At 51.4% G+C, this 26,124-nt stretch overlaps 1 protein-coding gene across 1 annotated transcript; it reads right to left on the reverse strand.

Moving 5' to 3' along the window:
* Positions 1–576: 576 nt before the first annotated feature.
* Positions 577–24,119, reverse strand: TNS4 (tensin 4). The gene is made up of 13 exons (XM_049860169.1): positions 24,055–24,119; positions 19,117–19,650; positions 12,654–13,077; positions 11,093–11,517; positions 8,751–8,837; positions 8,304–8,429; positions 6,843–6,935; positions 6,665–6,742; positions 5,361–5,432; positions 3,856–4,024; positions 2,986–3,054; positions 2,683–2,709; positions 577–2,076 (listed from the first exon to the last, which is right to left on the reverse strand). The coding sequence occupies exons 2-13, from the start codon at positions 19,553–19,555 to the stop codon at positions 1,935–1,937; spliced, it is 2,151 nt and encodes a 716-aa protein (XP_049716126.1). The 5' UTR covers positions 19,556–19,650; positions 24,055–24,119; the 3' UTR covers positions 577–1,934.
* Positions 24,120–26,124: the final 2,005 nt, after the last annotated feature.

The following is a 26,124-nucleotide window of genomic DNA, read 5'->3' on the forward strand; positions in this document are numbered from 1 at the left end:
GAGTGTCTGACCACAGTCTGGGTGGGCTGCTCTCTGCCTGTCCTGCCAGCCCAGTGCCACTCTAGTCTGGTTTGGTTTCCTGGATTGAAATTATAACCTGTCAGGCCCAACCTTCGCCAAAGATAATGATACTCCGACAGGGCCTGCTGCTGGGGCGGGGAAGGAACTTGTTCCTTGTAGAGCAAAAGTGGGCTTCTTCCCTGAGCCTCCCCTTCCACCCCCAGGTATGGCTTCCTTAGGACTCCAGGCTGTTAGACAAACATTACCAAACGTTACCAGTTTCTGGGGGGTGGTCTGGGGGCAGAAAAGACCTCCCAGTTTCTCCAAGCTTCTTGGGTTGGATGCGTGTTTGCATTTTTTTACTCTCTGCTGCCCCCCTGTGGCTGTGAGACCAATCGAAGCCACTCAGCTGCAGAGTTGTGTGTAGGTTGGGTGTGCTGAGCACGTGGGGGACATGGAGTCGTTTAAGCGCTAGAGCCAGTGGTGTCACCGGGGGAGCGCGGGGAGTGCGGACCACACCGGGTGACATTGCTAGAGGGGATGACACCAAAATGACTGTAAAGTTTTTGTGCACTGTTTCAGCAAAAATTTATTATTTTTTATAAAAATATGCCTGTAGTTAGTTGTAACAACAAAAACATTTTTCGTAAGCCCAGCTTACATGGATCGATATACCTACAAGGCTAAACTCTATGCGAATTTACTTTTTGAACCTTCTAATACCTTCTAGTCAGAGCTGTCATTATGCAGTTACTACTATGCTATGAATCACGTGGTTTTGCCTGCACGCGCTACAAGCATGCGTTGTTGTTCTCATTTTGCCAGTGTTTATAGTCTCTGATTTTGTCAAATTTTCTGGTGTTTTAGCTACAATATTGTGGTAATTAGTATTGGTGGACCTATAGCAATAACTTTTTTGAGAATGAAGTGGCAATTAAAGGAAAAGAAGGAGTGATATACGGGAATCATGATTTACAAGTAACGTTAGTACTAAAACCGTTACTGGTCTGGTACAGGAGGTGGTCCACGGGGTGGGTGACACCAACCCCAGTGTGGCTACTGACGAGAGCTGACGCAGAACAGAGAGAGTTGGGCCTTTTATCTGCTCTAGAGAACAGAGGTCTCTCTGCCCCAACCTTCAGATGTGGGTTATACAAGCAACATTAGGGCAGCTGTGATGCCAGCTGTAGGACATTTGCTTACCAAGAAACTGAAAGAAAAGATGGGGCTGATACTTATTTGTAAGCGGAGAGGGGCTAGATAGCAAAAATGCAAGGACGGTGGGGTCATATCTGACAGTGAGGGCAAGTTCCGCTTGCTGAGCTGTCCCAATAGGCACAGCTGGGTTGGCCTGCAGAATTCTGGACAGAGGGGATTTAGCTTTGTCATGGGAACAGCTGCCCAAGAAGCTACCAGGGAAGTAGGGGAAGGAGCAGACAGAGAGGGGAAGAGATAGAGCCAGCCAAGCCCTCGTTTTGTCCACAGCCCTTGCACCCCCTTCTAGGCCATCGTCAGGCCAGGGACCCTATGGGTCCCCACCCAGCTCCTGCTGTTTGCCCTGACACAGGTCACAGGTCGAGCTTGACTCAGACTGTTGTTTTTTTGGGTAAACCACCCAGGCTGAGGGAGTTAGAGGGACCTTGGAGGTTATTTTCGTCCAGGGGTTCTCAGAGGTGGGTGTGCTTCAGAACCACTGGGGGAGCTTGTTAAAAATACCCACCAAGTTCTGAGAATTGACCTGTCTATTGACCTCCTTTTACAGTTGAGGAAACTGAGGCCTAGGGAGGTCTGGATGAAGGTCACAGTGGGTTCAAGGGTTTCAACTTGACCCTGCTCTCTTCTAGTCCAGTAGGTTGGTCTGTAAGTGTGGCCACGAGCCCCTTGTTCGGGGTGGAGGTGGGCTGCTGGGAAGATGCACAGGCAGCCCCCTGCTCCTACATCCTTTCTGCATCCTGCAGCAGAGCACCCACCAGACCGATGACCTGTGAAGCTGGCTGCACTGCGTCATACTCCGCGAAGAGGTGACACACATTCTCCTGAGGCTCTGTCTGGCTCTTGGCCACAAACCCAAAGATCCTGGTGGGAGAGGGCAGCCTGAGTGAGGCGCAGGACCCAGACTCGAGGACACTTGGGCTATGAGCAGCATTCCTTCCTGCCCTCCCCCAGCTACTGGCTCCAGCACCTCCTTAGGATGGGGTTCTCTGAGAGAAGGAGGTGCCCTCCCTGTCAGACTGAAAGATCCCTGACTTCAGGATCTTGGTTTTTCTGTTTTGAATGGGGCTCCCTAGGATGGGACCTGTGTGCCCCCATTAGAATGGATGTGCCCTGAGGGCAAGGATGTGTCTTGATGATGATCACCAGACTGGGGCATCCCTGTAGACTGAGGCTTCTTGAGATTACAGCCTGTGCCTCCTGTGTACAACTGAGGGTTCTCTGGCTCATGTCTTCCCCATTAGACTGGGGAGTCCCTGAGGGCATGGTCATATTCTCTCCCCATAAGACTGGGGGCTCCTTGAGGACCAGAGCCTGTGCCTTCCCCCATCAAAACCATGTGCCTTCTAAGGTCAAGATGGGTCTCCCCTCTCCTCTAATTCCCTTCCCATGTTGGATCCAGGGCCCTGCAACAGGGACACGTATTATGGCAACTGAGTGGGTGGGAATCCTGCATTGGGGAAGGCTTACCAGGAGGGCTTGCAGTACTTCTGCCACCTGTGGGAGAAGAAGGTGGGCAGTGATGAGCAGGGAAGCTTTGCTCCACTCTACAGGACGTGGGCTGAGCAGCGGAAGGGAATGGCAGCATGTACCCCTGCCCTGCCACACCACACCCTGCCCTCATTGTTTTGCCCATGACCCTTTAGGGTTCAAGGCTTTCTCTGTGCCCCCAATTCCAGAGCCAACCCTCCTTCTGCAAGAAAACTTGGTGGGCCACTGGTGAGGGCAGCCATGCCCTGGGCAGCCTTCTTAGTGGCCCAGCCTTGAACTTACTTCCGTTGATCTGGGTCCATGCCACAGAAGCGGAGGGTGGTGAGGGGGTAATGGCGCCGGAAAAACACTCTGGGAGGAGGAGGAAGAGAAGGGGGCTCTCGTGAGAGCCTGTCTCAGCATTGTGGCCCGTCTCCATCATCCCCAGGTCCCCTGAAGCTCAGATGCCCCTTTCCTCCAAGAAGACTCCCAGTTAGACCGCCTCCCAACCTCCAGGACCTTTCCAGCTGCTGGGCCCTGGGGCACACGTTTGTGCTTCTCTCCTCCCATGGAGTGCATCTGCCTTGTGTCCTACATATTGGGGTTTTCTATCTCCTGCCTTCACCACAAAGAATCCCGTGGGGCTCCTCTTTGAGCCACCACGCAGGAAGGGGGTGTGTGGGGGACCGCAATTTGAGGCCAACCCCAGAGGGCTTGGGGATTTAACTTTTTGAGGATAGGAAGTATATCTTGTTCATCTCTTGTTTCTCCCTGTGAACTGCCCATCTCCTGTTTCTCCCTGTAAAAGCACCAGACTCCTGCTAGACCGTGAGTCCCTGAGCCCGGGGAGGGAGTATCTCACTCCGCTGTGTCCCTGTGGTCAGCCAGACTAGCCTCTGGAAGATGTTCCACGGATGGGCGCAAATGTCACCGGTGACTACTTGTTGAACTCCATCTCCATTAGTCATGATAAATGGGGTCTTTGGCAGGAGGCCATTGGAGTGAGGCCCAGAGAAGGCAGGGGACTTGTTGGAGCCACTCGGCACATCACTGACCCAGTTAGGTTTAGGACCCCAAAGTCTACCTTCATCACTGATCCCTGGCTGTCTCAGCCACCCCTTCCAGCTCCACCCTGTCCAGCCCTGTGGCCCCAGGGCAAGGGAAAGGCCTTACTTCCTCTGGACATCAGTTAGGGTGATGCCCTGCTCGGTGACTTTGAAGTGGACCACGGTGGGAGTGGGGAGAACGTCCCCCTCGAAGGTGGTTGAGATGGCCTTCTGCACGGCCATGGCTCCAGTCAGGGTTTCCACGCTCACAGAACTCAGGTACAGGGCCTGGCAGCCTGTGGAATACAGATACTGCGCTGGGGCCACTGCAGGATCCATGGGGCAGTAGGGTCCTCCCTCTGCCCAGAGCCAGGGAAGGGGGCACCTTCCTTCTTTGGGAATCCCATGGGGCTCCTCTTTGAGCCCCTAGGCAGGGAGTGGGTGGGGATGGCAATTTGAGGCCAGCCCTAGAGGGCTTTGGGATTTCCTTTGCATTGCCCTGGCCACCGGTCCTCCAGGGTCGGACAAAGGAGGGGATGTTGCCCTGTGAGGAGGGGCGTCCAAGCAAATGTTTCTTCTGCCCAGACTCATGGCTGACCTTCCGCACCTCCGCCCCTGAGCCCCAAGTTCATTGTTGAGAGCACGAAGAGAAGACAGGAGGTGGGGAGGGGTCGTTACGTTTAGGGGTACAGAGTAGAAGCTGTCACCGAGAGCAGTGCTGATCAGTGCCCAGCCTCTGGGCGTCAGGAGGGAAGAACTTTTCCACAGAAAGGTCCCCATGACTTGGACCTGTCACCCTACAGAAGACCCAGGCCCAGAGACCACCTCCAGGGCAGGTGCCTCAGACCCAAAGAGACCCTGGGACACAGCGTGTGCCCGTGTGTGTATAGGATGGGACCTATGCCTTGCCAACACCTCCTCGTCTCGTGCCCAACGTCCTCACTGCCTGCAGCCTCTCACCTCTCAGTTTACAGGGAAGGGGAGTGTTATGGATTGAATTGTGTCACCCCAAAATGTGCATCAACTTGGCTAGGCCATGATTCCCAGTATTGTGTGGTTGTCCTCCATTTCGTGATCTGATGTGTTGTAAATCCTAACCTCTATGATGTTAATGAGGCAGCATTACAGGCAGTTATGTTAATGAAGCAGGACTCAATCTACAGGATTAGGATGTATCTTGAGTCAGTCTCTTCTGAGATATAAAGGAGAGAAATAGCAGAGAGGAGAGGGACCTCATACCCCAAGCAAGAAGAGCCAGGAGCAGAGCACATCCTTTGGACCCGAGGTCCCTGTGTTGAGAAATTCTTAGACCAGGGGAAGATTAATAACAAGGACCTTCTCCTAGAGCCAACAGAGAGAGAAAGCCTTTCCCTGGAGCTAGCACCCTGAATTAGGACTTCCAGCCTCCTAGGCTGTGAGAGAATACATTCGTTTGTTAAAGCTATTCACTTCTGTTATTTCTGTTATAGCAGCACTAGAACTAAGACAGGGAGGAATGTGGCACCTTGTTAAAGATGTAGAAATAAAGCTGTGATGGGAAACACATGTGGGCCTGCGTGCGCGGAGGTGTGCGCAGCACTGGGAGGTGTCATTGGGAACACAGCCACACATGGTGCCTCCCCAACCACTTACCTGCAGATTTCTTCAGGGAGGAGGCCGTGCTGTCTCCAGAGGGATCCGGGGCCCCATCTCCACCTCCCAATTCTGAGCCAAGGCAAAGAAACAGGCCCCCAAGGGGCAGGCACAGTGAATGGACCCCTCTCAAGGAAACCAGCCTCGTTAATTTCTTTGAACATCTCTCACTTCTGTCCCCACCTCCAGGAAGCGACTTGTCTGAGAAACTAGGTGTGATTACTGCAATTAGGCAAACAGGGGCCGCTTTGAGCTCCCAAAACTCCTAGTTTGAGAGCCTTTTGATCCCTCCTCCCCCTCCTGGCCCTCCAGCCCCTTGACTGTGGCTCTGACCTTCTCTTCACAGGCCTCTGACCTCCTCACTTTTTTCAGACTCCACCCCAACCCCAGGCCTTTCTTTGTAGAAAGTAGGGAGGCTCTCCCTATCATTCCACCAGGGCCTCTCCCTGCTCTTGACTCCCCTTCAACCCCGCCCCACGCTGCTTCTCCAGCTCACCCCTGAGAGTACCTACTCTATCTGGGGAGCAGCTGGGCAGGAAGCACTGGGCTGTGTTTGAGGTTTGGGTCAGGCACGCACTGGCTGTGTGCCTTTGGGCAAGTTACTTAAAGCCTGGAGCTGTTATTTTTTGGTCTGTAAAATGGGAATGATAACAGCAATATCTACAGGGTTGTAGCGAGGCATGAGTGAATGTATGAGTGCTGGGTAAAAGTTGGACCTGGAAAAGAAAAAAGAAAAAAACCAAACAAGTTGCCATCAAGTCGATTCCGACTCATGGCGACCCCATGTGTGTCCAGGGAGAACTGTACTCCATAGGGTTTTGAATGATTGTGATCTTTTGGAAGCAGATTGGCAGGCCTTTCTTCTGAAGTACCTCAAGGTGGAGTCAGCCTTTCATTTGGTAGTCAAGTGCTCAACCATTTGCACCACCCAGGGACTCCTGAAAAAAAAAAAAAAAAAAAGCCTCTCCAAATGGGCTTATTTATGTTTCTTTCATCTTCTTGGAGAAGACTAGTATTTATTAAACAACTACTTTGTTCCAGGCATTGTGCTAAGGGCCTAGCCTGTGCAACTTCATTTAGTCCCCATGCCAATCCTGTAAATAGGTACAATTGTGATCGTCCCCATTTTACAGATGAGGAAACTGAGGCTCAGTGAGGTTAACATTCTCAGATCCCCGTGGCTATTAAGTGGAGATGTTGATGCACTTTTAACTGTGATGTCAAAATAATCCACAGATAAGGTGAGATCACTAAGAGCTTTTCTAGTGACAACGAACAGGCCTGATGCCCCCAGTGTCACCCACCTTTCTGTGGGATGGTGAGCTTGCAGGGCAGGGCCAGGGCCATGATGGAGTGCTGGCACACAAAGGCAGAGAGGCTCCCTGCAAGGCAACAGGCATCTCTGTGTGAGCAGGGCTTCCCTAGCCCAACCCCACAGCTCAGAAGGTACCCACCAAGGGGCTGGAGGCTGGCAGAGCTCACCGAAGTAGGGCTCCTCGTCTGCTCCTTTGAGATGCACCCCTTTGGCAGAAGATTCGATGAGGAAATGTCGGATAAGGTCACTGCTATCCTCGCCTGGACAAAGAAAGAAAGAAGAGTGGAAGCAGATGGGAGTTGGCAGAAACTGGAGTTAAACAAACACCGACCAACTCATTCTCTGACTCCCTCCCTCCAGGTCATCCTGAGGTTACCTAGTCCATCCCCCTGCCTCTGGGTGGGACTACAGGTAGGAATCCTATCTTCAAGGCCTCCCACAAAGGAGGTGCCAACACTTTTGCTCAAAGGTGTCTGTGTCCAATAATTCTCCCTTCTGGAAACTTTTCTTAGTCTCAAGAGTTATCAGGGATGGTTCCTGATTACCGTTTAGATCAAATTGCAACTCTTCCGTCTGATTTCTCTCTCCCCTTACCCACCTCAGCCCAGCTTCATTACTTGCCACCAGCTCCTCCTTGCTGGAGCCAGGCTGGCCCCTTGGAGGTGAGCGTGCCCTTCTCCCTCTTTACCAGCCCCCTAGCTTCCACCTGTCTTTGGGCTCATTGCCTCTGAGAAGGCTTCTTTAATAACCAGCCCCACTTCAGAGGTCACTTTCTAGTTTAGACAGAGAGGCTGTGTAAAGATCAGGAGATTGGGCTTTTTATCCTCACTCGGTCACTTATTGCTCTGGGGCTCATTAACTAAAGCTCAGAGCCACAGTTACCTCACCTATAAAGTGGGAGGTACAATCTCTGGGATAGAGGTGAGGGGTTACGTTACCCAGCTATCTTGTACTGTAACTATGTATTATCATATCTCCCTGGTGCCTTACACAGTGCCTGGTGCATGGTGGATGCCCCATAAATGTGTGCTGAGTTACCAAATGAGTGTGTGTGATCACAGGAAAGCAGGTGATGAGCTATCGCACACGTGGTGAGCTATCACACACATGATAATCTGTTATACATATACGTGATAATCTCTCACCAAGCAAAAAAAAAAAGCCCAAATCTGTTGCCATCGAGTCCATTTTGACTCAGAGACCCTATTTCTCACACACGTGATAGTCTATCTCACAAACATGTGATAAGGTATCACACACACATGTTATTACTTCATTATATCCCCTCACCATGAATCCATTCTGGACAGAGATGAGTACTCAGAAGAGAGCAGCCTAGAGAGGGATGGGACCTTCCTGCTCTTCTTCCCACCGTAAGTGTCCCTGTGCCCAGAGAAGGGGACTTGGGGAACTCGGAAGGCAAAGGCAGTTTAGGCTTTTGAAGGGATCTGCTCAGAGCCTCAGAGCTGGAGGGCAGCTGGGAGAGTACTGAGGTGGACCCTCCTCCTCCCAGGAGTCATTGAGGGACTGGCTCAAGGCCACCCAGTGAGCTACTGGCAGAGCCGGGACTAGAGCTCACCACACCCTATCGCCTCAGTGAAGCCTCAAGTCAGCAGACAGGTGCATACCTGGTCGGGTTTGGGCAGATGCGGGGGCCTCTTGTACCTTCAAAGCAAGGCCGAAGGAGCCTCGGTATGAAGAACTGTCTCTCACGATGAAAGTCCCTGGCTCCTCCTTCCTCAGCAGCTGGATTGCTAGAACAATCCTTGAGTCAGAGACAGTACTGCCCCATGTGGACACCCTCTGTCCCCCAACCCCATGGGATCTTCATAAGCAGATGTTACAGAATCACCTCTTGTTTCCAGGAAGTCTTTTCTACTGTCTAATCTCCACTATTCTTGCTGCAGTTCCAATTTCCTCAGGTCACGAGGTCAGCAGAACACTTCCTGTCCTGCACCCCCATCTGCCAGTCTCTTCCCTACCATGACCCAGGCCCGGTCTGCCTGATGCTGAGTACAAAGCCCACACCCGATTCCTGGGTCACTTGTCCCCTGAAACGCAGTGCTTCCTTTTACCTTGCTCTCGGGTGATGCTTGGTTTAAACCAGTATTTTGATGTGTCCATCACAAACTTCATGGTGGGTTGCATGTCCCTGGAGGAACCTGTAGACAGGCAGAAGGGGGACTCTGTAGGCTGCACAAAGGGGAGCTGAGTGAGGGCCACCAGAGAAGGCTGGAAACCCTCCTCTCTTCTGGCCAGGGGTCCCATCAACCCACCTTCTCCACCTGACCCGATTGTATCTCCAAACTGCCTACAAGAAGCAAAATCAGACAGAAGGATTTCAGGGCTCAGTGCATCTAGGACTTAGGGGTCCCTTTGTACACTTGATAATAGATCAAAACCAGTAAATGAAACCTCAGTGAACAAGAATTGGTTTCTCAAATCTAATGTTGCCTGGTGGGGACTGGAATAAGGGATTCTCAGACCCATCATTTGCTTGATTTCACACCCAGCTTGCTCTTAATAGTCCTAAGAATTCCTTATATGGTTTATTCAGTTTGGAAAAAAAAATGAAAGAAAAGGTGAAGGAAAGGAAACAGCAGATCCTGGAAATCAAGAAACTGGATTTTTGACTTAGCTGTCTGGTTTGGGATAATGGTTTCAGTTCCAAAAAACCAAACCAAGCCAAACCAGTTGCTATCGAGTTGACTCCAACTCATGGTGACCCCATGTGTGTCAGAGTAGAACTGTTCTTCACAGAGTTTTCAACGGTTGATTTTTCAGAAGTAAATTGCCAGGCCTTTCTTCTGAGGTACCTCTAGATGGACTCAAACCTCCAACCTCTCAGTAGCAGAGCACTTTAACTATTTGTACCACCCAGGGACTCCTCCTGAACCCTAGAGAGGACTGAATGGACTATCTGAGGATCTTTAATGCCCCAGTATCTTATGAAATTAAAATGGATTTTGCTTTGAGAATATTTTACAGAATTTGCTAACATCCCAGAGTATAATTAGTGATATCCTGGGGGTATTACCAAACCAGGAAGGGAAAATCACTGGGCTAAGTAAATGTGCTCCCTGAAATACCAAAATGCCCAATTTTCTGGGTCCCTAAGGCAGAGAGCAGTGGTTCTCAATTTTGGGATCTTAAAAAGGTATGTTTCGGCCAGTTGAGAGTAGCAGTAATATAAAATATGTACTAAGATCTACAAATTATTTGTCTTGGGAAAACTATCAGAGCAGATCCAGAGGGATCCTTGTCATGTCATTTTCTCTTGCTTGCATTGACATGGCATCCTGAGTGGGAGAGGACGGTGGGCTTGGGTGAGCATTCCACACCTCTCTGAGGCATACCACGATGGCATCTCGTGACCGCTGTGGCCCGTGAGTGTCACAGCCCAGTGAGGGCTGAGAAGCCCCCGGATGGAGGTGGGTGAGTGAGGGGGGTGCAGGGACAGTGCCCTCTGGCCCCACACGGTGCTGTGCTCATGAGAGATGTGCACCCACTGGGTGTTAAGACTTAGGCTTGGTGTTTACTGCTTTGGGTTCTGGTTGATGTTCTTTTTGGATGCCTGCAGTCACAGACTCCGGGAAGGAGGGTGTTTGCTCTTTTGTGGTTTTAGCTGTCTGAATTGGAATGCATTGTCTCCATTACCCCATCCGCCCCCGCTTGTGTTCTCGTCATCCACGAACGTCAGAGTTGTGATTGCCTCTCCCTCTCCTTGGGTTAGTCATCAAGCCTGCTGCTTCTGCACCCCACAGGTCTCCTGGCTCTGTCTTCTCCCTCCACCCCCACTGCCCTGCTCTGGTTCAGGCCCCTATTATGGCTTGTCTGGACCCCTTCACAGTGAAAGACCAAAGAGAACCAAATAAAAACTTCCCTCTCTGCCCACGCCAGGCCCCCACTCTACAGCTTAGCGTCCAAGGTCTTTCACAATATGACCCCAGATTACTCTGATGGTCTCACCCCACACCCGACATTCCAGTCATTTCCTAAATGTGCCATGTGTTTCCACACCTTCATGACTGCGGACTCACTTTTCCCTCTGCAGGGTATGCCCTTCCTCTCCTCTGGCCATGAACTCTGCCCCACTCTCCAGATCCAGCTCAAATGTCACTTCCCTTGAGAAGCCTTCCTAGTTCTCCAGACTGAATCGCTCCTTCCTCTGTGGCCCCTACAAATCCTAGAACATCTCTTTACCTCTGTGCTTATTCTATTCTATAGTGATTGTTGGTCTTCATGTCTCTTTCTAGACTGTGTCCATCTGTGTGTCCTCCCCATTCCTGGTGTAGTGCATGGCACACAGTGGGTACTCAATAAGTGTGTTGACTGGCTGTCATAGTAACCCACCTGTGCTTTGTCTATTCCCCTTACCTAAGCCTTACAATGCTTGAGGTATTGGCTTCCAACATACCCTCCAGGGATGTGGTGAGAGAGGCATCTGGCAGGGTCTGGTTGTGGCTCCCAGTGGCTGGACAGGGGTTGCTGGAGGAAGCAGCCCCAGGTCGGACAATGCTCTGGTGTCCTGGGGTCCTCTGGGTTGGGGGAGACCCTGGTTCTGGGCAGCCATTGATCAGCACAACGGGTATGTCCACCATGGAGTTGGTGACGGATGGGGGGCAGCTGCTGGCATGCTCCTTGGCCAGTGGTGGGGAGTAGGTTGCTCTGGGCTGGCCCATGTTTGGGGTGGGGTTGCTGGAGACGTGCAAGTCACTGGGTCTCGTACATAGGGACGCAGGGCCAAGACTGTGGAGGCTGGAGGAGGAGCTGGTTGGGCTTTCCAAGGATCTAGAAGACGACTGACAGCTGGAGATGCTGGAGTGGAGGAGGGACTGGCTGCTGCAGGGGAAGAGAGTACCAGATAAGATGTTAGGGCATCAGGGATGGATGGACACTCAGGGTCCAGAGCCAGGCTCGGGAATCTAGTGAGCTAGGGTGCCCATGGCCTTGGTCAAATAGCACTGCATACCTTGTTCCCCATAGCCCAGAGCAAAAGGCATGCCCCCCTGATCCCCAAGGATGCTGAAGGATACAGAAATGTCTGTGGATTATAGGGTCTTTGGTGTTTAAAGTAGCCAATGGTCTGGCGCCTGTGGGGCAGGTGGGCTTAGTCTGGATCTGATCTCCTCTGCTTTGCTAGGCAGGTCTGTCACAGCTGTCCTTTCAGCTCCTCTCTATCTGTCCCCCCACCCCCCCAAAAGTCTGCAGACAAGCTGAACCTGGACCTGGGCTGGACCGTGTCCATGGCTGATGCAGGAGGAATTCCCCAGCTGGAGGAGGAGAAGGCCAGCTTCTGCATCCTGCCAGGCTTTTCCCTGAGCCCAGAGGCCCATGCCAATGGGCATGGCTGTGGAACCACAAGTATCCTTGCCAGGGACTGCCTTGGCACAGTGGCTTTGGGATTGATTTAGGGGGCGGAGGTCCTGTGATTTGGTCTTCTGGGGCAGGATGGGGGTGGGCGCGTGGTTCTGCTGTGAGCTTTGTAGAGAACTGAGCTGGGACATTGTAAATAATGCTCAGGCAGGTGCTCCTTTCTATTGCTAAGCTTTGCCAGCAACAAAAGGAAGGAGGCTGTTTTGTTCATTCCTAAATGTTCATCTCAGGCCCTAAAAGCCTACTTACTTCCTGCGTTCTGAGTTTTTAAAAAAAACAAACAAAAAAACCCTTCCTTGAGATGGGTTGTAGGGGCTGGAAAGGATACAGGTGAGCCTCATTAAAGTGATTACTCTCTTCCCAAAGAGGTGGGTGTAAGTCAAGATTTTTGTGTATTGAATCATATTCTCAATGCTTAAGGAAAGCTTGGGATCCAAATGGCTGTCATGCCTTTTATGAAGAGAACATTCGCTCCTTTATTTTGGGGGCACACCCAGATTTTGCTCAGAGCAGGGTGCCCCTCTATGATTTTAGGATCTCTGTGTGTGTATGGTGGGGGTGGGGTGCGGGCAATGCCAGAAGCTACAGTCGGGGTGACCTACCTTCCAAACACATAGCTGACATCAGACGCTGGGCTGGCCGACAGCACGGAGACTCTGCTACTCCGCTGTGGGGTCAGGCCCCCCAGCCCCTTCTCCAAGCCTGGAGAAGCCACCAGCGGGGAGCCCAAGCCATGGGGGCCCAAGGCCTTGCTCCCCATGCATGGAATGGAGATGCTAGGGGAATGTGAGGGATGAGGAGAAAGAGCCCCAAAGGGGGAAAGGGGGCGCTGGTGCCCCCGGCCCTGGCTGCCAGAGAAGATAAGGCTCTCACTGCTGCTTCGAGTCTCTCGGGGAATGTCTCTGGAAAGGAGGAGGCCGCCACTGCGGGGGGAGCCGAAGGGTGGGGTGACGGACTGGCTGGAGCAGCGCTGGGGGCCGTCATGGCACCTTGATCTGGTGGAGGTCACCTCGATGTACTTTATATCTTTGGGGAGAGAAGCAGAGCAGTGGTGAAACCTGGGAATCTGAACTCACAGAACAGCAAAGCTGGAAGCCTCCTCAAGACTACCTGGTCCCTCCTCCATACACACCAGGAAACTGAAGCTCAGAGGAGTAGCTTATTGGAATCAGGACTAGCAATAGCACCCAGCTCCACCTTCAGGGCTCAGTCCCCGTGTCACCCTCTTCCCTTGCATAGGGAGATGCAGTGGAATGAACACAGGCTTTGGAGTCAGACAGACCTGGGTCCCAGACTGGCTCTGTCACTTACGTTTTGAGAGAGCTTGGTCAAATGACTTTGCTGCCTAGAGCTTCAGTTTCCACACCTGTAAAGTGGGGAAACTATTCCCAGGTTCTCGGTGTTACAGTAAGGATGACATGAGACTAAAGTGAGCAGCGCAGCAGTGCGACTGGCATACAGTGGGTGCTTAATAACGAAGCCGAGCCTCTCCTTCGTCTACGCCCCACTCCCTGGGGTGAAACGACTGATCTAATGGAGTGCGCCAGTAATATCATGTGATGCCTTTCTACTGCTCAGGGCATGACAGCGGTTTATTTGTCTGTTCCTGCAATGAAGGCAGGGGTCCTCAACCTTGGTGGCATACTAGATTCATCTGAGGGGCTTTTAAAAATCCCAGTGCTCAGGTTGTACCTGATGCCAATTAATTAGAATCTTCAGTGGGGTAGACCCAGGCTGTGGTGCTTTGTTTATTGTTTAGTTTTTCAGGTGACTCCAATATGCAGCCAAGATGGGTAACCACCACTTAGAGCCTCACTACTGTGGTCCATGGCCCAGCAGCACCCCTTGCCTGGGAGCTGGTCAGACAAGCCAAATCTCAGGGTCCATGCCAGGCCTACTGAATCAGAATCTGCTTTTAGTGAAACCCCTGGGGATTCTGGGTGCCCCTTAAAGTTTGAGAAGCTCTGCTTCAGGGTGAGAGCTCCCTAAGGGCTGGGCTTGAGCTGTATTCAGCCATGGACCTCCCAGGGCCACGCTCTTACTCCAGGGCTCTTTCCATTCCCTATTCCTGTGGGAGCCTGGGACTGTTGGGTTTCCAAGACTCTGTTCCTCCTCCAGAGGTCATTCCTAGAGTGGGGTGTCCTACAGTTCTCCCCATGGTGAGGATAGACAGATACCCCTCCTCCCAACTGCCTCTGTCTGAGCCTGCTTGGACTGTGGGGTGTAGTGGTGGATTACATCAGATGAGGGGGGCTGGCAGGCTGACCTGGGCTTGCTGCTCCAGCAGGTGGAGGAATGGCCTTGGCTCTGCAGTTGACAAACCTGGGTGTGAGTCTTGGCTTTGGCTCTTTCCACCCAGAGGCATTGGGTAACTTTCCCTAACTTCTCTGAGCCTCAGTGTCCTTAGCACTGTTCCAGCAAAGGTGATGGGAGTTACTGAGCTGCTCCCCTCTGGAGGGGTTTGAGACCTGCCTCTGGCTTCCCAGATTGAGAGCTGGGGCAGAGCAGCAAAAAGCTGTACCCTCAGTTCCTGTTTGCCCGCCTCCCATCCCTCCTGGGCTCTGGCACATGCACCCCCCCCTTACTTCTGCCATTCCTGGAGTCCCAGCCTGTCCCAGCTCGCACCTGGGTAGGGCCTTCTGGCCCTGCTCATGGATACTGCCTCTGCCTGAGCCTGCTTGGACTGTGGCGGGCGGGGGGCAGATTACATCAGACAAGGGGGGCTGGCAGGCTGACCTGGGCTTGCTGCTCCAGCAGGTGGAGGAATGGGCTTGGCTTTGCAGTTGACAAATCTGGGTGTGAGTCTTGCTTTTGCCACTTTCCACCCCAGAGGCATTGGGTAACCTTCCTAACTTCTCCGAGCCTCAGTTTCCTCACTTGTGAAGTGGGGATTGGAAACCCACTTCCCAAGGTTGTGGTGAGGATTAAATATAATGATAATTAGAGCCTAGAGCCTGGCCCCTGGTGGGCCGCAGGGAGCAGTCCTGCCTGCCTGCCTTTCTGGGCCATTGTTGGCCAAATGGAGCACTCTTTCTGGCTGAGGTGGGGATCCGTCTGCTTAAGAGGATGAGGACTAGAGGAGAAATATTTGGGGTAATATATTATGGGCTCTGGAGAAGAAAATGTTTGGGAAGTGGGGTGGATTCTTCTGGAAGGTTGGCAAGAAGTGCAAGTTCTATTTTTATAGCACTTTATAGTGTTTACATTCATCATCCCCTTGAACCTTACAACAGGCAGGGCAGGCATTGCATTTAAAGAGGAAGAAGCTGAGGCTCAGAGAAAAGTGGGAATGGAGCTAACATGTACTGAGACCCCCTACTATGTGACTGGCATTGTGCTAGGCGATTCATCTTACTAAGTGATCTTTGCATTATCATTTCCATTTTAAATATAACAATTTTTAATAAAGGCTGGTGCCAGCACCATCCCCAACATGTTTCCTCCATCGGCTCATTTAATCTTTATGGCGACTCTACTTTCCTACTTCCTCAAAGTAGGGAATATTATTAATTCCCATAAGAAATCAAGGCTCAGAAAGGCTAAGTGAGTTATCCAATGTCACGCAGCCAGGGAATGGAGGCACCTGACTCCTGCTCCTGTGCTGTGTTGGGGCCTCTTCCTTCTTGTTCTATGAGAAGGTGCTTGGCTGCTCTGGGGAGGGGGCGGTGTTTTTCATCCTGGTAAAGCTCTGGGCCCCTTACTCACTGGGCTATCCAAAGACCCACCAATAATGGAGCAGTGCAGCTTGGGGGAGGTAGGAGTCCTGGTGCTGTGAGTCACCTCCCTGGGCTCTCCTGAGGTGGATGTGGCTGCGGGGAGGCCCCCACCTCATCACCTGGGTGCAGCCGCTGTTTACAGGCCTGTAGGGCAAGTCTGAGCAGCATTGGGTGTACACAAGCTCCAGCAGTAGGCCAGGTGGGTGCGGGGAGGTAAGGGGGAATGGTGTGGGTGAGGGGCATGGGGACAGTTATTAAACCCTTCACTTTGGATAGGGAAACAGCCTTGCCTGGCAGATATTGCTGGAAAAAGAAATATGAGGGCCTGTTCCAAAGATGGAGAGGGGATAAAGAAAGGGATAAAGCATTTGCTTCTAGGAACCATGTTTGCTGTGGGCTAGGGACCCTCTAGAGTAAGTCTAAAGGAAGAGGACAGGAGCCTGAAACCCAGGGAAGGTTCACAAGCGCTGGTGAGGTAGAGCCTCAGAAAGGAGGCTGTAGGCTGCCTCCAAACAGATTTACTCTGTGAAGCCTGAGAGGGCAGGGAACTAGTTCCAAAGAAGAGAGGCAGATGGAGAGTGTGGACTTTGAAGGCCGACAGCCCAGATCTGAGGCCTGGCCCTACCACTCACTAGCTGCATGAGCGTGGACCATTCCTTTCTCTCCCTGAGCCTCAGTTTTCTCATCTGTAAGTGAGGTTACCACTATCACAGAGTAGATGTTGGGATCGTGTGTTATGTGAACTACTTAAAAAATAATCTATCAAAGGAATCAACATATGATTGCTAACATTTAAGTTTTAATTTTGCCAAGTTAGGGCATAAGAGAAACAGCAAACATAGAACACCACAATTATGAATGCCTTTCCTTCAACACCCCCAAAGTAGGAAGGATGAGATTGTAAAATACAGAGGGATCCCCACATGAATGTATTTGTTGTTGTTAGTTGCAGTTGAGTTGATTCCAACTCATGGCGACCCCACGTGTGCAGAGTAGAACTGTCTCATAGGATTTTCAAGGAAGCAGATTGCCAGGCCTGTCTTCGAAGCTGCCTCTGGGTGGGTTCAAAATGCTGACTTTTCAGCTAGTAAACCAGTGCTTAACCATTTGCACCACTCAAGGACTCCTGAATATTTTTAGGAATATAAAGATCCACCATGGTGCCCAGAATTAGCTACACTACATGGGCTGGTGAAAACTTTGTCACCAGGAGCAACGGTTTGTGGAGCGGGCTTTGGGAGCCTGAGATGCATGAGAAAGGGTGCAGCAGATACAAAGACCTGCAAATGCTCCGTCACTATACTTAGTGCTCATAGCAGAGCTTCCTAAGGGAATATAACTGGCTGGGCTGTCTCAGGAGGTAGTGAGCTTCCAGCATTGCAGGTGTCCAGGTGGAAGTTACAGGAAAGAATTTTTTTTTTTTTTTTTTTTAAACTCCATCATAAGGGGCGAGGGCAGAGCTAGGCGGCTTTGTCAGGACCTTTTGACCACTGTCACCCCCCTCACATCCCCTACTTCCTCAGAATTGGTGGACACATACTTACAATGGCAGGCTGTGCCCAGGGCATCTAAGAATACAGACGACTGTCCGTTAGTCTCTTGGAGGAAGGGCTGGGTTGTCCCCACTTCCCACCCTAGGCACCCCCGGCCACAGAGACTGGCCTGGCCTCAGCTGGCCTTGCGTGTGTGAAACCTTTGCCTTGGGGTATAAACATGAAAGGGCTGGGTTTGTTCCTGCCAACATTAATTAGGCCCCAGATGCTTTTCCTGCAATGACATGCCCATGACTGGCCTTAAGACACAGGAAAGGCTCTTGAGGGATAGAGGTGGTTCCTTTAACAGGCCTGGCAGGCAACCCTGGGTGGGAGGAGGTAGGAGTAAGCCCAGGCGCCAGAGGACCTAGGTCCTGGGCTCATCTCCACCCCAGAGCCGAAACCTGCCCTGGGGCTGGTCCTAAACTCAAACCTAATGTTTTAAAAAAAAACAGCCACCATTTATAATGACGTACAGAGTGCCAGGATTTATGATAAGCAGCCAACCAACATTATTATTTTTAATTCTCTGCAACGCCCTTTGAGGTAAGAACTCTTATTATCTTTATTTTACGGATGAGGAGCGTGAGACACAAAGCGAAGTAAGCAGATTGTGTAAGATCTGCCTGACTCCAACCTCAATTTTTTCATTCGTAAACTGGGGATAAAAATGTTTATCCCTTGGGGGTGGATTTGGAGAACTGAAGGCTCTACTATCTATAAAATGCTTAATATATTTGGCACTTTGACCTTCGAGGCCTCAGTCCTCAGGACTGTCTAGTGGGGCTGCTGCTCCTTGACCCTCATCCTCAGAGTAGATTTGAAACGGTTTGTTTGGCAAACTGAAGCCAGATGTGGGGATTCTCGTATTCCCTTGGATGTAGTGATGTACTAGAACTGGCTTATACCAGCTTTCAAGAACCAATTGTTAAATTGTCAGGATTTTGTCCAGTTGGTTGCTAAGCTCAGCCATTATGAAATTTATATAACCTTACAATTGAACAACTTATATTCAGATGAAGGTAACAAATACTCAGAACTCATCACATCTAATTATTTTACTATTATCTCTGCTCTTGAGGTAATTTATGTCTGTTGTATCTGTATGGTAGAAATACTACATGATGACCTGCAACTGCACATCTCTTCCCAACTCTAAACCACGTTGGTAGCTTGAAGTCAGCTATGGTGAGAAAATTTACACCATGGACATTGGCACTTTAAATCAGGGCTTCTTCCTCCCCATCCCCCAACCAGAGAGCCAGTTGTTAAACATTTAATACTGTACCACTACTTGAATGTAACGGAATGCCTACCCTAAAAAGACTGAATTCTGCGTCTCTCCAACCCCACTATTTCTAGCTTGGGCCTCCCAGAGAGATACCCCTCTAAACAGGGACAGAGACCCAGATAGAAATCCTAAGAAAATTTCAGAGGATCTAGGTTAGGACCTAGAGACACCACAGAGCAGTAGAGCTCAGAGGTCCCACATTTATTAAGTCCTTACTTACATGCATGGCATTGTATAAAACACTTATATGTATTAACTTATTTAAATTCTCATAAAAATCCTGTAAGGCAGGTATTCATTACTTTCCAAACTCAGGAACCTAATAGAATTGGCTAGCAAGGGAAACTTGCATTTATCCCTGTTTTATAGCAGAGAAAACAGAGAGGTTAAACAACTTCTTTAGGGCTGCCCAGCACCTCCCAACAGGATAGTGTCTCCTGCCGTTCTGATTCCATAGCAAAGTTCTCCTTCCTCATGAGGTCTGGCCCCCCAGTCCCCCTCCTGGCACTGTGCCCCAGGTCCTTACCCAAGGCTTCGGGCTCCTCCCTCTTTCTTCTCAAGGTTGTGTCCTGGGCAGGCTCAGCCTGGGGGCCACCAGTTCCTGGTGGAAGCAGCTGGAAGGTGGGATCCAGTTCTAGGATCATCTGGTTCAGACTCTCCAGTGAGAAGTCAATGTAGGAGGCGAGGTCCTCTGGGGCCCCTGAGGCCTGCTCATCGGGGAACTGCAGGAGGCAGCTGGCTTTGGCCCTGGCCTGTGGGGCCTGCTGGGGCCTGCTGGAGGGCCCCTTGCAGGGCATAGGGGCCATCAGGGCCTGGGCTCCCCAGCCTTCCGTGGTATAGTAAGGACACTGGGGTGGCAGGCTGGGGCTGGGCGCTGGGTGCAGGGCCCTGCTGGGTTCTTCGTGGGGAGCCAAGCAGACTGCATGGGCTCCTGCCAGGAGGGGGCTGGACATCACCTGTGACATGGTGGGGCTGGGGACCCCAGTGGTTTACCTCTGGCTTTCAACCAGCCTCACTTGCATTCCAGAGATATCACTTGCCAACCCGCAGTTCCCAGGACCTGAAAGAGGCAGGGAGGTGGGACTGAGTAAGTTCTGTAGATGAAGCTCCTCCCCCGCTCCCCCAATCAAAGGCATATATATTCATTTATTAGAAAGCATGGATTCTGGAGCCAGACTGCCTGGATTTACATCCTGGCCCTAGTATTTACTAGCTATGTAAACTTGAGCAAGTTAATTACTGTTTTCTGTGGCTAGGTTGTGATCCATAGGGTTTTCATTGGCCAATTTTTGGAAGTAGATCACCATGCCTTTCTTCCTAGTCTTAGTCTGGAAGGTCTGCTTTAACCTGTCCATCATGCATGACCCTGCTGGTATTCGAAATACCTTTAGCATAGCTTCAACATCATAAACCAAAAACTAAACCCATTGCCATGGAGTTGATTCTGACTCATAGCAACCGTATAGGACAGAGTAGAACTGCCCCATAGGGTTTCCAAAGAACAGCTGATGGATCCGAATTGCCAACCTTTTGGTTAGAGGCTAAATGCTTAGCCACTGAGCCACCAGGACTCCTCCAGCATCATCGCAACACGTGAACCAACACCGTATGACAAACTGACAGACGAGTGGTGGATTCTCCCATAGCACTGTGTATATCTGTTTAGGCTCCCTATTGGGATGGTATCATAGATTTTAGTTATACATAAAAACAGTTGTCCTGGAGTTGACTTCAACTCATGACGACCTGATGTGTGTCAGAGTAGAACTGTGCTCCATAGGGTTTTCAGTGGCTGATTTTTTGGAAGTAGAGCATCAGGCCTTGTTTCTGAGGCACCTCTGGGTGAACTCAAACCTCTAACCTTTTAGTTAGCATCAGAGGGCATTAACAGTTTGCATCACACAGGGATTAGGTGGCATATAAGCACTGCTATTTACACATAGAGCCTTTATAAATCCTCGTAATACTCCTATGAGGCAGGTCCTGTTATTATCCAGTTTTACAACAAGACAGCCTGAGATTTAGAGAGGTAAATGACTTGCCCAAAGGTCACACCACCAGCAATTGTCAGAGCAGGGTTGACCTGAGACTGCCTGATGTCAGGGCTCATGCACTTAGCTGCTGTTTCACGTAGCCCAGTTGGTGAAAGAGACAAGTAATCAGGTGAGCAATCATAAACAGTGTCACCAGGGAGGAGGGGACTCTGTAGGCACTGATGGGGAGGTCAGGGAAGACTTAACCTGGAGGAAGGGACATGTAAACAGGGACAAGAAGGAAAAACAGGAGCTAGCTGGGCAAGGCAGGCAGGGGTGGGTATGTAGGGAGTGTTCAAAGCAGAGGGAACAGTGTGTGTGAAGGCCCTGGTGGACAGGGGCGACCAAGAGGCATTCTTGAGCATCCAAGAACAGAGAGCACAGGGGTGGGTGGAAGGGAGATGGGGCAGGGGAGGCCAGCTGGCCAGACCCTGCATCCTCTTGCAGGTAGACTCAGGAGTGCAGACTCAACCCTAAGGGCAATGGGAGCCACAGAAATGTTCTGAGTACGGGAGTGACATCATTAGACGCTCTTCGCTCCCTGGGGGCTCATCTAGGAGAGAGATGTCTCAACTGCCTCATTTCCCTTACTGTGCAAAGTTCTTTGCGTTGTCTAACCTTAATGCCTTGTGCTAGTTCCTTATAGGTGGGGCTGGGAAAGAGGTAAGAGGTTCAGGCACGGGTGCTGCCAAAAAAAACTACAAGGAGCTGAGGCACGTTGGGTGCACTTCTGTTGCCTGCCCTGAGCCTGGCTGCCTGCCCACCCAACACTCCCCACCTCTGCTTCTCCCTTTCTCCCAGATGCTCCACCATGTCCTGGTTTCAAGCCAGAGCCTGGGCTGGAAAAGGCATCTGAGACCAGCTAGGGGCAGGTAAAATGAACATGGACTCTTGCATCTGAAGAGTTAGATTCTAATCCTAGCACAAACGGCTCCTAACTGTAATGCTGACCCTTAGTCTCCTCAACTGTGAGATGGGAATAAGAATTTCTGCCCTGTGTCCTCCAAGACAGTGGTGGGGAACAAATGAGAAAATAGTTTTTTGTGAAACAAACAAACAAACAAAAAAGCCCAAACCCATTGCTGTCGAGTCAATTCTGACTCACAGCAACCCTGTAGGACAGAGCAGAACTGCCCCATAAGGCTTCCAAGGAGTGGCTGATGACTTGAACTGCAAACGTTTTGGTTAGCAGCTGAGATCTTAACCACTGCTCCACCAGGGCTCTTGTGAAAGCAGTCGAACAGTTTCAAGTACTATTTAGAAGTAAGGGCTTGTAGAGTGTAACACCGTAATAATAACAATGACAACAACAACAATGACAACAACTACTCCCATTTATTGAGCTCTCATCACGTGCCAGGCACCAGTGGACATGCTTTACATATAGTAACTCATTTAATTCCCTCACAACCCTAGGAAGTACTGAACCTCTATTATCAGCCCATTTTATAGACGAAGCCACTAAGACTCAGAGAGGTTAAGAAACCTGTGTTGGTCACACAGCTAACAAAGTGGTGAAGCTGGGAGTCAGACCCAGGCCATGGAACTTTGGACTCTTAACTCCTTATGTCACATGGAATTCAATGCAGAGGGGCACCTGACGCCCACATAAGGGGTGTGGCCTGGCCAAGGTCATACAGTCAGTTAACAAGAAGTCGGTCTTCCCCCATCCCCCACCAAAGCTTCTGGAGGCTGGTTGCCAGACTTCTCCTGGCAGATCCTGGAGAAGGCGGTGCATCCCGGGCGCGGGAAGCCTGTCTATAAATGGCACTGGAAGGGAGCTGGGCCTTCCTGCTCCTCCCTGGGGCAGCTGAGGACACGGAACAGTGGCTTTTCCCCCACACACTCCAAGTATCCTGGGTTAGTGGGGACAGAATCTCTGTGCACTCTGGAAGGCTTTCTGAGGAGGCTAGGGTTACTGACTAACAGGGCACAGAGTGGCTGGGTGTCCTCCCAGGAACAGGACCTGGATGCCTGTTTTCTGATTAGACCTGCTTTTGTACCACCCTGGGCGAATGTCATTTCCTCTCTGGGCCTCAGTTTCCCCATCTTTATAATGGGAACATAATAATATACCCATTGCTGTCAAGTCGATTTAGACTCATAGTGACCCTATAGGACAGAGTAGAACCTCCCCACAGAGTTTCCAAGGAGCACCTGGTGTATTTGAATTGCCAGCCTTTTGGTTAGCAGATGTAGCACTTCACCACCACACCACCAGGGTTTCATAGTAGACACTTAATACTTAGTCATATCATTTTCTCAACTGTTCTCTGAGGTGGGCTGGAGAGGTCAAGGGATTTGCCCAAGGTCATACAATAGCAAGTGGAGGAGCTGGGATTTGAACCCAGGCGGTCTTGGCTTCCCAGTCCCCAGATCTTACCCTACGCTGCTGCTTCATAGATTCAAGACCCCTTCCAACCCGGCCCTTCTGTGGTTCTGGAACAGAGTAGGACAGACCTGGGATTGAGCAAAGGGCTCTTTTTCAAACTCTTCTCACTTTTAACACCTCCTGAATCGCCACTGATATCCTAGGGTAGGAACTGTGTCTCACGCCTTTAGTCCTGGACCCCTCCCCCCAGCCTTCCATGGGACACCTTCCTCTAGCTCTTTCTTTCCTGCCCTAAGTGGCTGGGGAGGCTCCCTGGGGCTCAGGACTGAGAGTGTGTGTGTGTTTTGGGGGTGGGTGTAGGGGGCAGGAGGGAGCATCACCAGCTTTGCCCTATTTGCAGATCCCTCCCACCCACTCCCCCTTCAGATCCAGATTCAAACCTCTCTCTTTGTTACAAAGGCCACTTTGAGAGGCAGCAAACCCCTACCTGGCAAATCCTGTCTTCTGCCTCCCTGTCCACCTCTTCTTCCAATTTACTCTCCCTCATATAAGCTCAGGTCAGCCAAGTCGACAGAGGAGGGGGTGAAACCTGAGTCTCCCCCAAAACACTTTGCTCAACAGCCTATCCACCCACACCCCACCCCCACCCATGAGGAATGGCTCCTGACTCCCCCTCCCTCCCACCCAGAACTAGCCAAGCAGCACCTAGAGCAGCAGGGAGATATGGGCCAGGCAGGGACCTGAAGGACCAGCAGAGGCCAGGAGCTGCCCTCTGAAGTGCCCAGCACCGGCCTCTGGGCTGGGAGGCTGGAGGCCTGGGCTCTGTGCCCATTCTCTTCCCAAGTCCCCATCTCAAGCCTCTTCCACTCCCTGGGCCTTGTTCCCTCATCTGCTCATTGAGGGGTACAGAATTAGTTCCCCAAAAGTGCTGGATTCTGGGGTCATCTCTCACCCACAGCCTCCTCCCCATTTCTCTCCACCTTTACTGAACCCCAAGGAGATGTGAAGAAGTGAGGACAGAGGGTTAAATGAGTCAAAGTTGGGGTGAGGGTTATAGGTTTCCCTCCCTCCTCCTTAAAGAATAAAGGTGCCTGCCTACCTGGTGTCCGTGGAGGCAGAGGCTGTGCTCGCTGAGGGCTACTGGGACCAAGCTGCTCAGAGCCCAGGTGAAGAGTAAGGGGAGGGGCCAGCTCACCTCCAGACCTGCCTTAAGAGTAGTCCTAGGTCCCTCCCTCCCTCCCTCCCTCCCCTTTCCTTCCCTCGGGCTCCTCACACCGCCCTAACCGCCAGCAGGCCCCACCCTCCCGCACCTGACCAACTTCTGACCAGCCCAGGTGGGGCTGGCACCAGCACGGGGGTGAGGCACTGGGTGGCTGCCTGGCCTGGCAGGCGCCAGGTCAGGCTTGTGTGTGAGGGGTTGCCAAGCGTCCTGCATGGCCTCTCAGTGCCCCATGTGGTCAGGGGAGCCCTTGGTTGGACTGGGTAGGGTGTTGCTTGAGCCAAGGTGTGCTACTGGTGTCCCTTTCAGCCATGTGCCTGCCAGAAACGGGTGGGCTGGCAGAGACAGAGTGAAGGCCTTGGTCTCGGGTAAGCAGGGCGCCAGTGAGCAGAATACCCTCCCACTGCCCCTCCTATACTGTCTGGACTGGGTCAGGTGGTGGCAGGACCTAGGTGGGGCCCCACTAGAACGATCTTGTCTTTTCTTCTTTTTACAATGTCTTTAGACATTATTGCAGAATGGGGCTTCCATCCCTAGTGTGTGGAGGGCTTTGAGAAGGGGCTCAGAGCCCTGTTTCATGCATTCATTCACGTGTGTGTGTGCCCTAAGGTGGGAACTACACCTGTGGTGATGGCAGCAAGTCCAGGCACTCCCTCTCCATGGCTCCAGCTCCCTCCCTGTTCTGTGCCAGGGGTCCCAGCCAGTTACAGTGGGGGAAAGGCATTAGTGCTTTAGTCAAGCTGGTCTGGGGAGGTTGGTTTGAAGTGAGGGAGCCAGTAAAGTCCCCAGCCCAGGGACTGGTGATCCCAGCAGTGACTAATATGAGGAATGATGAGGGTGTGGGTGAGGGGTGGGCTCCCCAGTGCTCTTCTTATGCTCAGTGGAAGGGCTTCTGGCTTCAGAGGCCTGAGGAGCCAGTGCCATGGCGGGTGGCCAGTGACCAAAGCTGTGCAAAGTTGTCAAAGGTGCTCCCTCTTGATGGTGCATTAAAGACATCTCCATGTGTCCATACAAATCCTGCTAGGTTGGGGAGCAGTTCTGTCTTTGAGTCAAGAAAATGGCGCCCCTCCTTCTGGCAGCTCCAAGCTAGGGCATACCATCCAGCAGTCTCAGCCAGGGACTGCAGCTCAGGATGGTGGGTGGGTGGGCAGAAGGGGCGACTGCTGAGGTTCTCAGCTTGAAGGAGCAGGTTACAGGGAGATGGAATGTCAGGCCAGGTGGTGGCTGGGCTTTAGCCCTAGCTACCTCCTGCAGGCTGGCACCAAGGACCACCTTCACACTGGTTCTTCAGGGCTGGTCTGGGGGGTCTGAGGGTTAATGCCTTGGTAGGTTGGCTCTTTTAGTTCACATATTGGCCACTTCCTTCAGCATAAGGCAGACCCAGGAACACTGATTCCAGCCTCAGCTGCTTCACAGGCCCTGCTCAGCCACCCCTGCCTCTGACACCATCAGCTTCCCAAGGCTAGGGCAGCTTTTGCTGGTGCCTTAAAATACACCCTTTCCCTGGCTGATGAGGGTACCGTGTCCTCCACCTACCCTTCCAGAAAAGGGAATCCAAGGTGACATTTCCCTAACCCAGTCCAGACTGTGAAGCAGTGAAGCGGTCTAGGCTGCAGTTTCCTCACTAAAGAAAGAGGAAAATCAGTCAAACAAACAAAAAAGTAATTTCTGACAGGACCTTTTTTTTTTTTGAGTACAGAACCCATTACTCATTCTTTCAAAACACCTTTATTGAGCATCTGCTATGTTCAGGTGCTAGAATACAGACCTTTGACAAGGCCCTTGACCCCAAGTAGTACACCATCTGTGGAGGAGGATGACTCATAAGCAAATGAGGCCAATAAATCCCAGGCTGGTGCTAGACGAGGCGTACAAAGGGCTAATAGCTGCCCATCCTATAGAGTGGCCATTAGTCACACGAGCTATTCAGCGCTTGAAATGTGGCTAGAC

This window comes from Elephas maximus, chromosome 19 (genome assembly GCF_024166365.1).
Source record: "Elephas maximus indicus isolate mEleMax1 chromosome 19, mEleMax1 primary haplotype, whole genome shotgun sequence".
Taxonomy (NCBI): Eukaryota; Metazoa; Chordata; class Mammalia; order Proboscidea; family Elephantidae; genus Elephas; species Elephas maximus.